The sequence below is a fragment of the Hyperolius riggenbachi genome, chromosome 2, assembly GCF_040937935.1.
Source record: "Hyperolius riggenbachi isolate aHypRig1 chromosome 2, aHypRig1.pri, whole genome shotgun sequence".
Taxonomy (NCBI): domain Eukaryota; kingdom Metazoa; phylum Chordata; class Amphibia; order Anura; family Hyperoliidae; genus Hyperolius; species Hyperolius riggenbachi.
In genome coordinates this window covers 312,651,998-312,666,372 of record NC_090647.1, presented here as the reverse complement: position 1 = coordinate 312,666,372, position 14,375 = coordinate 312,651,998, and the positions used below count along the sequence as shown (strand labels likewise).

The 14,375-nt window shown below is 42.3% G+C and overlaps 1 protein-coding gene across 6 annotated transcripts in view; it reads right to left on the bottom strand.

Annotated features, from left to right (window-relative positions):
• The window catches only part of SFPQ (splicing factor proline and glutamine rich), a 50,639-nt gene that overhangs the window by 10,423 nt on the left and 25,841 nt on the right, over positions 1–14,375 (bottom strand). Inside the window, exon 10 of one of the 6 annotated variants that reach the window (XM_068269112.1) lies at positions 7,522–8,282. The exons of 4 other annotated variants lie outside the window; for them this stretch is intronic. In XM_068269112.1, the coding sequence (XP_068125213.1) occupies positions 8,127–8,282 (156 nt within the window). In that variant the 3' untranslated portion in view covers positions 7,522–8,126. Of the gene's footprint in view, positions 1–7,521; positions 8,283–14,375 lie in introns of those variants that run through there. One more of the 6 variants, XM_068269116.1, reaches the window with a different exon arrangement.

Below are 14,375 nucleotides of genomic sequence, written 5' to 3'. Positions count from 1 at the left end.
ATGAAATATATATTGTTTTTTTCAAGACAAACTAGGCTTTCATTGTATGCCATTTTTTCCCCTTAAACAATTTTGTTTTCTATGAATCTTAATGGGAAAACAAAGAAAAAAATAGAACATGTATTTCTCAGTTTTACCAATTCCAGTTTAAAAATAAAAAGTGCTACTGTCGATAAAAAACACACATTTTGTTTGGCTATTCTTACTGCTTATCACAAAACTTCGATTATGTTCCGGTCACAATTTATGGTGAAGATATTGGATTCTGAAATAGTGCTACAAAGTGTGTTTTTCACTATGAAATGAGAAAATAAAGTACCTTTAATAGTAAAAATCAATCTCATTAGCTCAGGAAACTTATATTCCCGATCACCAATTAGTCCTGCATCAGATAGTGCCAGAAATATGCACAGGAGCAAGCCCAATCCTGCACAGCACTGCTTCTGCTACAAGACGTATATCTACTGACCTGTGGCTTAGATGAAGTCCCAGAGGACGTATATCTACTGACCTGTGGACGAAGTGGTTAAAATCAAAACCAAGATCGAAACTAGATATTTTTTTCCTTCAATCGGAATTCAGATCGGACATGTTCGAAATCAATCTGGCAGGTAATTCTGCCAGAAAATTGCATGGTGTGTACCTAGCATAAGGAAAGATGCTCTTGGCAAATACAAGATCATTGCTGCAGATTGGGAGGGGGTGTGTGAAGTGCACTATAGGTACACTGCATTTCTCAATGCATTTGGAGAAAGACATTTTACTCAATTGTACAAAGACCACGATTTGCTAATAAATCGCTGTATAATGTACATTATGATTTTTCACCAACTTGTAAAAGAGTCTGATGGGCTCTAGTGTCTCCTGGACACTAGAGCAGCAAGGTATTCTTACCAAGTATGTGACTTGTTCCTGCTCAACTTGGAACAAATCCACTCGTTACGTGTCTACATTCCAGTTGCATTTTAAAACTATACATTTGACAAAGTAGTGCGCACGCATCTCAAGCACAGGTCCTACCCCAAAGCCACAGATAAATTAGGGGATTTGGAAATCTTATTGGGAAAGTTATTTTATTATAATCCCCTAAAGTTTTGTTTTTAAAACTAGTGGAAGCAACTTCAAAATCTGTTCACTTGCAATAGGATAAGCCCAAGACACATGGTTTCCAGAAGTGCTGATATGAAAAGTATTCTTGATCCAGGAAAAGCCAGTGTTTTACACAGCTTCACAGCCCACCCAGGTAGGAATGTCTGCTTACAAAAGAAAATTCAATACATTTCTTTGTAAAGAAAAATTCAGAGTAGATCAAAGGGTGTTACGATACCACAGATCATGAAATGAGGTCACTTACATAACTTCCTACACGGATTCCAGCTAATAAAAAATGAAACCCACTGGTAATCCTTTGACAGCAATAGTAGTGTCAGATACACAAACATTGCCCACCCACCCAAGTCCCATCTTAGCCAACACTGAAGTTTAAAGTTTATTACAGTGAACGCCGCCCTTACAATTCTGCTGCTACCATTACAGCAGAAACTGACCACAAGTGCTGCATTGTTTTCATTGACCAGAACTGTATGTCAGAACAGCAATAACACAGTTATGTCACCAAGGTAGAGGATTTCTTATGTACCTACCTGGACGCTGTCAGCACAGACTCTTGAAGCAGGACTACTACATCCAGGATCCTATAGTCCAGTAGCACTATGTTCCTCAAAGTTATGCACTGTAGAACTGCTTGCTACAGATGGCCACTAAGACTGTAAGTGTGGCTAAAACTCCAGTAAAAAAATACAGTGAATAGATGCTCATGTCTTTGTCTGCCAACACGAAGCACAGCTGAAGAATACTCATCTGTAACTTTGATGAAGATTAGAACACTGAAAGTTAAAGTTCTAAGGGAATGACGAAACTCGGTAAGACTTCTAAAAATTACAAAACGTATGCATTGAGAAAGTGTGCCAAAGTTGCACGGCAGGGCCGGGGGGGGGGGGGGGGGGGGGGGAATAAAAAAAAAGTTTGCAAGGGACTGCCAGGGCACAAATTCTGACACTGGCTATTTTGTTGAGCAATCACCCCCTATTAAAAAAAAAATCCACATCCAGACATTTGGAAATTAATAACCAAATGCAGTGGTCCAATATCAAAAGCCATACAAATATGAAAGGACATTACAGTCTTGCCCACTTCAACCTGAGCTTGATGGGGAAAGGGAGGGTGGCTTTTAGGCATTTTGTTGCAAGTCTCAATCAGTAAAAATAAATAGGGGAAGACCCCAAGGTCAGTTTTACTTAAAATATTACAAAGTTCAGAGAATGCCTTTGGGCATTTTCAAAAAAAAAAAAAAAAAAAGTAGTTGGACGCAGCAGTAGTGGCACCTAAACCACCAATTTAGCCCATTCAATGAGTGGGAAGAAAGTGGGGAAACTCCAGTAAGGTCAGGTTGTCATCCTGTGATATAAGGACACAAAAATAAAAAGCATGCAAATGTCATGTACCACGTTGGAACATGACTGCTACCATATTTTAGTACTACCACCACAGTGACCAAGTTACGCTATTGCTGACAGATTCTTAAAGCCATTAAAGAATCGAAAAAAAATATGGCACAAGTGAAAGGGATAAGGAGGTTGACTTTTTTTTATTCAGTTTTAAACAATTCACATTGCCTGGCTGTCCTGAAACTAGTTTACAGCAAAAATGTTTGACTAGTACGAAAATCCATAAGCTAGGCCCAACATGTTGCAACAGGTTGTCTCTTCAGAGGACTAAAGTGTTAGACATAAGTGCAATTTCAGACCTGTTCACTAGGACTTGGCGTATATAAAAGAAAAACAAAATTGACATTTCTTATAAGGTATTCATGAACTCAATTACCACCCCTTGTGATTAGTGCCCATAAATAACTCAGTAGTACATTGAAAATACTCCCATTTTGACAATTTGCTAGATGCACTTCCTACTGGTTAATTAAGGGGAGGACCATTGGGGCAGAAGGGAAACCCAGTGCATGACAGGGTCTCCAAATGACTGCTTGAGGATGACATGATAGGCTTTAAGTGACCTGCACAAGTGTCTGGTACTGGGAATATTTTAAATTGTGCAGCAAGCATTCTTGATTGGTGGTTTGTGAGTTTAAACAGTTTCTATTAAAAGCAAAGCTCAACTAAAAATGTTATGTATAGAACTCATCCCAAGCAAACTGCAGTAGATCCCAAACCTTTAATTTTGAGTTTTGAAGATCTAATATCAGAAGTTTTGTTAGAAGCACTGAAGAATCTGATGTTTCACCCAGATGTTAAAGTGTACCTGAGACTAGCTGTAATAAGTTTAACACATACCTGGGGCTTCCTCCAGCCCCATCCGCACAGATCACTCCCACGCTGCCTCCTCTGTCTTCTGCAGCTCCAGTACTGGGTCCCTTAAGTTCTGCCAGTTACAGCCAGTCAGCACAATTGCGCTCTTAATCTCTGCTGCAGCGACTGCAGAGATGCGTAGAGAGCACACTTCGCTTGTGCAGACTGGCAGAACTTACAGAACCCAGTACCAGAACTGGAGAAGACTGAGGACGGCAGCATAGGAGCGATCTGTGTGCATGGGGCTGGAGGAAGCACATATACATATTACAGCTAGTCTCTGGTTTCCTTTAACGCTGACATGAGCAAGCAGTGTTACTCAGCTCACACAGGAAAGCAATGAGCTTTTGTAATTTTCACTATCACAAGTGTTTCTAAAACCATGCCAAGTTCAATAGCACAACAAGCAAGTAAAAGGGAAATGGAGGCCGACTTTTATTTAGTTTTAACCTCCCTAGCGGTATTGACTGTTACACTTGTCCATAAAAAACACTGAACAGTATTGATGTGCATACATATCAATACTCATGAACTGTACACTAGACCTCTGACACATTTTGGCAAATTACTCGGGGAAAAAAAAATACTTATTTCAATTGGACTATATTGCTTTCAATACAGTGCTAATGAATAAGAGCATTGACTGGATTTTAACAGCAAACTACAGTTTGACATTTGCATGATATCCCTGTTCAAGTGACACTAGGCATATGATAACATTGCTGTATATAGTGTTCATGACAGCCTAAAGTACTTTGAAGAATATGGGTTAAAATGTAACAGGTGTGGACAATTCAACACGGCCTTGAACAGGTACTACCACTTCATGAATGGATGCCTCAGTATTCATCATTAAAGATATAATTATATGGATGGTTAAGTGAACTTTAACACCAGTTCATGAAAACGCTTAAAGCGAACCAGAGACGAAGCACCCTCATGTATTTTACCATATAGATCAGTGGGAACATTCGAGAAAACACCTACCCTGCTCCGTTTCATCTTTCACTGCTCAGCCTGCTTGTCAACAGCCCTGATAAAATCCTTGACTGAGCATTCAGTGTGGCATTGCTCAGGAATCATAGCGGAGTCTGTCTTGTCTAAAGTCTTTTCAAACCCAAGCCTGCCCCCTTCTGGCTCAGCTTTCCTGTTTTGTATATTCACAGAATCAGAGCGTTGTAATGAGATGGGTGGAGCTGCTAATGTAAAGGTATATTGAAAAACTTTTATTTGTTAGTCGTAAGAGGTTTTTAGAAAGGATTTCATTTTGCACACAGCCCACTAAATATGCTTTTCTGATGAACGGAGTTGTGCGTGGAGTTTTAGCATAAAAAAAAACCCCCAAAAAATAAAAGATGGCACACCAGAGCGGTGAAACTACCAGGTATAGTATTTATTTTGTAAAATCTATCGGGGGATTGGTTTATTTTGTGCCAAAGCGGTGATCTCTGGTTTCCGTTAACACTGTCTACCCAGCTGATGTGTTTTAATCTGATTGGTCATGTTGAAATCCAGCTGCTCAACTAATACCCAAACCCATGGATATGAAAGGTGGCTTTGCATGGGTGAACGACATCTCCCACACTGGGAAGTGCAAATAGCAAATGTTTGATTCCTTTTGATTCTTCCCCCCCCCCCCCCCCTTCCACACACACAAAAAGGCCTAACTCTGCGGATTCCATTTTGTAGACAGCAACTACAGGTATGATACAGGTGCTTTGAAATTGCTATGTCCAAAAATCAAAGGATACTAAGGAAAGTGATAGCATTCCATTACAGATTTAATGTAAACATTACCCCATCCAAAATGCCTTAAAAAAAAAAATCCACACAGTTTTAGGGTAACTGTGGTAAGACAAACTGCTGACTTACTGCAGCAGAAAGCAGTTTACCTTTGGTTTTCCAAGGCAAAAGCTGTAACTCAAGCCTAATAAGGTTTAAAAAAAAAAAAAACACCTACATATTTCAACAGGATGGAATACAGAAAGAATGCTGCCAAAATCTGTTGAACACAAAGCAATGTTGGACAGCATGATTACATAGAGATGCAGCTACCTGCCATTTGCAATTTGCTATTGCTTCTACTGGCACCTCCTTACGATAAAAAAAAAAAGATAAAAATGGCCATGTCTAATATTGCTAGTGCAAAGCACCGCAGCATACATTATTGGTCAAGATAATAAAGTTACTTTATTACAGGAGGTATGCAAAGCTTAAAGCAGAACTCCAGGCAGGGAGAAAGTTCCTTAGGGTGCATGCATTGCCCTACAATATGTAGGGCCATTTATAAGAAATGCCAGAATTTTAGATAGTTTGTTCACATGACCCACTTCTCACCATTTCTGGTCTGCAAACTCATCTGTGTAGGGTATGGGCTACAAAGGAAAGACCCATTTGGTTTTTGAGGGAAAACCTGTGGAATTCAAATAGGAAGGGTGGAACAGGTCATTCAAGAGTCTTATGAGACGTAAGGATATTGGGCAGCATTCATTATAGTTACTGTAGCATTCCACATAGAAAGATAAGACATTTGATAAAAAAAATGTCCTGCCAGCATTTACTTAACATTTGCAGCAATGTAAAAGGCTGGCATGGTGGCACTATTATAACAAGCACCATTCTACTACTCTGCTTAAACATGATGAAAAATATATTAATTGCAGCACAGCGTTTGCAGAACAAAAAGCATGGGAAATAGTGAGGTAAACCGCACTGGTGAATAAAGCCAGATCCAAAAGGTAATTTACGATCTAAACAAAGAAAGTGAACATGAGGCAAACACCACAAACTGGTAAATACCCATAAAGTATAATGAATACTGCCCATTACAGAATTAGCAAAGAATACCCAGCAAGATTGGGAGTGCACAACTAGTTTCTAGCACTATGCACAAGATTTAAAGAACACCTGACCTGAGGCAAAGCATGCTGGATCCACATAGTTCTGTGTGCTCGTTGTTCCTCCTGGTCCCTGTAATCACTCTTGAATTTTTTTTTATTTTTTTTGGCTAAAGGCAAATTTTCAAACAGGAAAAGGCAGCTTTCTGGTGGTGTTCCCTACTATCACCTTCCCCTTTCCTCTCCTTAACCCTCCTGGCTGTTTATCAAAATCCACCAGGGGGCAGCAAAGCAGTTTAAAAAAAAATTCTTCATGTAGCGAGACAAGGTCGGCACGACTGATAGCGGCGGATCGGATTGCACACGCAGCTAGCAAAGTACTAGCTGCGTGTAGAGAAAAATAAATAAAAAAAATTATGCAAATCGGCCCAGCGGGACCTGAGCGGTGCCTTCTGGTGGCATAGCCCGAGCACAGCTCGGGCTTACCGCCAGGAAGGTTAAGAGGGATGAAAAGTTGAATAGGAGGGTAATGGGCAGGAACATTCCAGCAAGTGGACTGTGATAATTTGAACTTGGCCAAAAGTCAACATTTTTCAAGGTGTGATTATGGGAATCGGGGGAAAGAAAGTTATGCTTGCCTAGGTAGCTTTATACCCAAGGTCCGGTATTCAGGTTTCTGACTCAGGCTCAGAATCACCACTTTTTGCATCTAAAGGTCTTGTTTTAAAAAGATCCTGTAGTATACAAGATTTTCGATATAAGATTTAGAAAATCTTGAAAAATGAAGGCCTAGTCAATTTTTACAATTTTACTGAACGAACATTAATAGGGAAAAACTTGTCTAAATGGACTAAGTGCATTTTGGGAAATAGCAGCATGACCCTGCTGGTTCTTAGCTTTATGCCTCGTGGAGTAGCAATGGTAGCAGTTTAGATTGTCGAGCAGATTACTGCTGATGAGGTGACAAATAGATATCAGGTAGATATCTTTACTACTAGTGTGGGATAGTTATGGCACAAGCACCATCATTTATTACGGATTAAGGAATATGCCTAGATTTCTGCTTTAAACCAGCTATACCTCAAATAGCAGTCAGAAATAACCATATTTAAGTTCCACAACCACGCGTTGAGGGAGAGAAGCATCACATACATTTGAAGATCTATGAAGGTGGCAGAATCCCTTTTAACTGTTTGGATGAGGTACAGATGGTATCAGCTTTCTTATATAGCGAGTCACATTATGCCCCACCTCAAACACTACTATACACAGCTCTTAACCATATAGCAATGATTACCCACCCCATTAAAAGAGTTTCCACATTTTTATTTTGTAAGTATTTTAATACATGTATTACAAGGACAAGATCCATTGAGTTTCTGCTCACAATACTCAAACACATAAATTAGCGCATTAGATCCCAGAACCACAGGGAGGTATTTCACAAATCAGAGCGTTGCTAACAATGTACTGCCATCTTAATAACAGAGGACAGGCATGTTTGTTACAGCTGAATGTAGGAGCTGTCCATCTGTATCTACAGACAGACACTGGATGGCATCAAAGTCAAGGCAAGTCATGCAGAGTGGTCTTGCCAATACCCTACTTTCCAAGAGATTTTCAGTTCATGACAGCTAATGCCAGTTAACTGGTGAAATTCTTAACACAAATCCAGAGGTTCTGAATGGCATCCAGTATATTTAAAGCACAGTTAAAAAAAAAAATCTATAAAATGGATTAGGTAATGGGAATCAACATACACTGCCATAAAACAAGAACGAATGAAAAAGGTCTAATTCAACCCCGCATACTAAATAACTGGCTTCACAAATACTGGGTTAAGCATTGCAGCATCCATAAAAATGTTACCTTTCAATAAAATTTAATTAAAAAAACAAAAAAAAAAAACTGGGTGACAACAGGCCATCTAAAACCTTGGTTTCTTCTGTGGCCCTTCATATTCCTCTCTCCCCCTCCCATAGCTTCCAGCACCTGCTGCTGTAGCAGGGGGAACAGACCCAATCGCTCTGGATGCCTGAGCATTGGGAGTCCCTGTATTGCTCTGTACAAAGCGCTCATTACGCTGTTAAATCAGTTCATTAAAGCGGTTGTCCGTGTGTGTATGTATGTTTTTAGATGGGTCCGTAGAGAAGGTTCGTCGATACAATCATCATTGAGGCGATCCACAGGTACCAGGAACATAGAAAGGAAAAAAGGGTAATTTGCAAATTAGTCAAGTATCATACATGTTATGAGGTATGCTCCCAAAATTGAGAAAGGACAACTGTTTCAGAGAACAGACTTTCCCTTGTGCTAAGAAGGAAGCACAAGTTAAACCAGGGTGCAAATTCATGTACATGAATTGCTTATTACAGTTATTTACTTGCATACTAAGTAAACCTAAGATAAAGTATGCAGAATGTACTCCAGTTTCACATCAAACAAGAGAATGCATTATGACCCTAAGCAACAGGGAGGCTGCTAGTCCAGATCATGGCCCTAAGAGTTTACTGATACTGCAAATATTCTAGGAACATATGACCCTGCAAAACGTAAAGCCAAACTAAAAATACATATGGCCCTGGGCATTCACAATGAATAGTGAATGCTTGTGAATCAGTCAATTTAGGAGTCACTAAATACATACCATCACATAAGCTGAGGGTTTCACTTAAATTATGGCACAAGATATTCTTGAAGCCTGGGTATATAGAACGTTTTAATGACCACGTTTCAGATTCTTGTCCGATTTACTCCTATCCTATCGCCCAAGCTTCGCACAAATGATACAGCAGTATAACCTAATCATGCTTCTTCATGTAACATCTGTCCAATTCAGTGAAAGCTACACCACTAATAAAGCAGGCATGTCAAACAGTGCTGAGCCGAGTAGAAAAATACTGTAAGGAATATCTGTTCTTAGCTAGGGGCACATTTAACCACTTAAGGTCCCCAGGCTTAACCCCCCCCCCCCCCCCCTCCCCGGCTTCTTTTCTCTAAGCTGTGCAGTGTAAGCCCAGCTATGGAGCCCAGCAATCGGACTCACCTTGTTTTGTCCCTAAGGGTACATGCTGTCGGAGGTGTCCAATCGCTGTGGCAGTTTGTTCTTCAGCCTGTATGAGGCAGTTTTTCCCTCCCCTCCGAGATTATGTATTGAACAGGACAGTGATCCGTCCTGTTCCACCTCTCATAGGCATCAGCCTATGAGAGGACGGCGATCCCTGGCCAAAGGACCGCCGATCTCTTACAAGGCTGCTGGAGACCGCAGCGATGTACGCCTGTAAACAAAGGCGATTTCTTTCCCCTTTCATATACAAAAAGCCTGCTAGCCAGCTAATCACGGAGCGGAGCTCTGGGAACTGGCAGGGAACGATTGTTCATGCGCACAGCCATTCCCTGGGAAACTGCAGCTCCAGGACTTGACGCCAATGGCGTTCAGTGGTCCCGAGGCTGCCGCCGTGGTCACACCCATTGATGTGACGCGGTCGTTTAGTAAAAAAAATTTAAAAACCCCAAAACAAACTTTTGGGAAGAGATGAAATAGAATACACATAAAACCGGTTTAAACCATTTGATTAGTGCAATTTGCATAATCATTCGCTTTAATAGCCAAGAAATTACTTTTCACTTCTTGAACTGCAGAACTGTGTTGACCAGTAAAACACAAAAACAGAACAAAAAACGTACATGGCCCGATTCGCAACACAATTTTCTCAACTGGCTGAGGGTGCCATGTACCGCAGAAAACATCTGTTTGACATACCTGCAGAGAAAACTAATAAATGGACATATCAGGGGACAGGCCAGATCTAGCAATAAGCATAAAAAAGGTTGTTACTTTAGACTAATGGTTTTTGAAAGCAACTGATGACTGACAACTTTCACCTACTCTGGGCATGCCAAAAAGAGTGGAGTATATACCGAGTGGAGTCATTTTTAAGTAGGACATTTCAGCAGAGGCAGACGTGAAACAATGCAGTGCATTACTGCTAACCCATACTATAACAACATGTCCATATTCAAGATTTCAAAATTCAGATGTAAGGCTTACAGCCATCATAGAACTATCACTATATTGGTAACCTTGTTAGCTTTACTGAGCTCAGCACAATTACAAGCATAAGGTTCTAGATTCAACTTCATAATGTAGGCCGACTAGACTCAAGTCATCTATTCTACATTGACGACCAGGTAACTATATTAGGGTGTCCTGTAAGAAAAAGTGATCAAACAGTTTGAGACCAAATGGAATTTCTTATATTCACAGGCATTTGCATAAGTACTGTTATAAGGATCCAAATATGCTCATGTTACTAGCTAAGTCCTATTAAACTAATGACAGGGTCCTTTCCGCACAGGTCACATTAAGACAATTAAGCAGCAACAGTAGCACCAGCAATGGAGAAGTTTATGGCAATCGCTAGCTGATAGACTGCCAACACTTTTACATCAATGCAACGCAAATTATAGGGCTAGGTTCACACTGTCTTCCCAAAAAAATAAATTAAAAAAATTTAGAAAAAAAAGCATGCAAATTCACACAAGCAATAGAAGTGGATGGGCCTGTTTCCACTTGTGCGGGATTCTGTGCCGTTTGTCGTGCAGAAAAAATCTGCATGGCAGACCCATCAGAATTCGCACGCCGCACACGCGATTCTTCGGTAATGTAACCAAATATGAAAACCGCAAGTATTTTAGTCTTGCCGTTTCCCGGCATTTCCATGCGCGTTTTCGCTTTAAAACCCATGTCAATGCATGCTGGCATTGACATGGTTAAAATAGCGTTGCACAAACAGTGAGCGATTCCGCATGAAAATCCGCATAGAAACGCCAACGAAACCGCATGCAGATTCGTTGCCGCGATTTTGCTGTCAAAATCAAGCCACAGTAGTGGAAACAGGCCCTAAAATGTAAAAAAAAAAAATTGTTGAAAGTGAAAGGGGCACTACAGCGAGAAACTGTAAAATGTTAAATATGTGCAAACATACAAATAAGAGGTACATCTTTTCCAGAGTAAAATGAGCCATAAATTACTTTTCTCCTATGTTGCTGTCACTACAGTAGGTAGTAGAAATCTGACAGAAGTGACAGGTTTTGGACTAGTCCATCTCTTCATAGGGTATTTTCAGGGATTTTGAAAAGCGCTTAGTAAATGGCAGTTGCTCTGTCCAACTGTCAACTGTAGCGAGCAGGGAAGCTGGCTAGCATTGTTTAAATTTTTTTTTTAGGGAATATCTTTATAAAGCATAAAACAATGATGCTGGCCAGCTTCCCTGCTCGCTACACAGTTTGACAGTTGGACAGAGGAACTGCCATTTACTAAGCGCTTTTCAAAATATATCCCTGAAAATACCCTATGAAGAGATGGACTAGTCCAAAACCTGTCACTTCTGTCAGATTTCTACTACCTACTGTAGTGACAGCAACATAGGAGAAAAGTAGTTTATGGCTCATTTTACTCTGGAAAAGATGTACCTCTTATTTGTATGTTTGCACATATTTACAGTTTTTCGCTGTAGTGCCCCTTTAACTACAGACATTTTTTGAAGCTATAGATGCTTGTCTGACTGGCAAGGTTTAGCAAGCAGAAAAAGCATGCTTAACCTTCTGCCGACCGTGTCACGCCAAGGGGCGTGGCCGCGCCGGCAGCCCCAGGACCGCCTAACGCCAATTGGCGTAAAGTCCTTGGGCTCTGTTTTGCAGGAGACCGTGCGCAGGCTGCGCGCGCACATCTCCTGCTTGGGGAGCAGAGCTCCACCCCGCCTTCAGTCTCGGGAGACTGTTAGACGGCGTGATCGCCGTCTATTTACAAGGTGCAGCGATGCAATCAGCAGCAGCGATGCACTGGGGACAGCCGTGTGACACGGCTGTCCCCCTGGGGGACGAGAGCAATCGGCTCTCATAGGCAGAAGCCTATGACAGCAGATAGCCATAATTGGCTGGCTGTGGGGAGGGAAGAAATTTAAAGAACAGGGTTTAAAATAAATAAATAAATCAATAATTAAAAAAAATTAACATGGGGGAGCGATCAGACCCCACCAACAGAGGGCTCTGTTGGTGGAAAGAAAAGGGGGGGAAAATCACTTGTGTGCTGTGTTGTGCAGCAACAGGGGGGGGGGTTTAGCACTGCAGTCCTCAAGTGGTTAAAGGATACCTTCGTGCAAATTAGCAGGGGGTGGGAAAGAAGGCATGTTTAGTGGGCTCTCATGCCAACCACTGCCCTAAGTTACAGCCTAGCAACCCCTTAACTTCCTCTGCGCAGGCACACTACATAGACAACTATGTAGTGCGCTGATGCAGAACACTCCCAGGCACAACCACACAAACAAGGACTCGTGTAATTGGGCAGCACCTGCGCAGACAGCTGCAACCACCCCAAACAAGAAGTTCAGGGGTTGCTAGGCTGTAACTTAGGGCAGTGGTGGGCATGAGCCTATGAAACAAGCCTTCTCCCCTTTTTTTTATTTTAATCTGCACTAAGGTATCCTTTAACTGTAGCATAAAAGAAAAAAATGTCAGACTGATAATTGGGCTCATACCTCTTTACTCAGTGGTGAAAAAAGAAAAAAAAAAAAAGTTAGAACCTTAATCCTTTCCAGTCAAAGTAAATGGCAGTTCAAACATTTTCATGTATTAAAGGACCACTCCAGCAAAACTAGTAAGCAGTTAGGCCTGGTTCACATAAATCTGCACATTTATAGTCTGGTCCAGTACTGTCCTGTATGTCTGTTTTCTGACCTGAAACGTATTGTGTGTTAAAGCACCATAGAAGCCCATGCAAAACTGATGCAAACTCAAAAACTGACAGAATTGTGAACCAAGCCAAAAACAAACCAGTTTTGCACTAGTACTAAACCCCCGTTTAGTACTGCACTTTTGTAAGATTTTTAAAGGCCATTGCAGGAAAAAAAAAACAAAAAAAAAAAACAAGCAGTTACTGAAGCAAAATAATTTTGCCCTTTTTACCTTATAATTCGCTTCAGTGCTCTCAGGATAAGTAAATCACCGCGTCCCCGCCCCTAAACGAGGGCTGCAGAGCCCCCAAATCCCTGGGGGCAATCTGGCTGGCATTTCCACAAAGAGGCAGACCTTTCAGCTTCAGCTCTGCCTCTGATGTCAATCGTGGCATCGCTGCCTCTCCTCGCCCCTCTCACTCTTCCTTTCGCAGAGAGCCGCGTGGCGATTGATGGCAGGAGAGGCAGAGCTACAGCAGATAGCTCTGCCTCTCAGAGCAGCAAAATCCACGACCAAGTTGGTCGTGGATGTTTGCACAGGGATTTGGGGGCTCTGTAGCCTCGTTTAGCGGATTACTTGTGCTGAGAGCACTGAAGCGAATTATAAGGTAAAAAGGGCAAAATTCGCTTCAGTGTCTCTTTAAGATCTGGCAGGTTATGGACTAGTCTATCTGCACAGGGGGGATTCTCAGGGATTTCTGTGTTTCCAAAAGTATTTACAGGTAGTCCCCGGTTTACGAGCGCCCAACTTACAAACGACCCGCCGATACGAACGGCCGCCGCGATGAATCCACGCAACCGGGGACTACCTCTTCTGCTGCAGTTTTTAAAGCAGAGTAGGCGCAGCGGAAGGCAGATAGGGGACATCTCACATGTTTCACGGTAGTAGAAGGTCCCAGCGTGCTGTCCGGAAGCTACATGGTCTGTCCTCAGTTCACTGTCTGGTGGCTTCATATGTGTCGCATAATGACGCAATCAGGAGGCGCCGCCACTAGGGGGCATTTCCTGATCGAGTCATTACGCAACGCATGAGAAGCCGCCGGGGGACAGTAAATGGAGAGGACGGGCCGCGCAGCACGCTGGGACCTACCGCCGTGGACCAGGAGAGGTCCCCCATCTGCCTTCCGCTGCGGCTACTCTGCTTATAGAATGGGGGCAAAGGTGGCTGTCCCGACTTAAAGGGAAGGTTCAGGGAGGGTGGGTAAAAAATAAAATCAAATTCCACTTACCCGGGGCTTCCTCCAGCCCGTGGCAGGCAGGAGGTGCCCTCGCCGCCGCTCCGCAGGCTCCCGGTGGTCTCCGGTGGCCGACCCGACCTGGCCAGCTGCCAGGTCGGGCTCTTCTGCGCTCCAAGGCCCGGAACTTCTGCGTCCCACGCCGGCGCTCTGTCATCGGACGTCCTCCGGGCTCTACTGCGCAGGCGCAGAAGTACTGCGCATGCG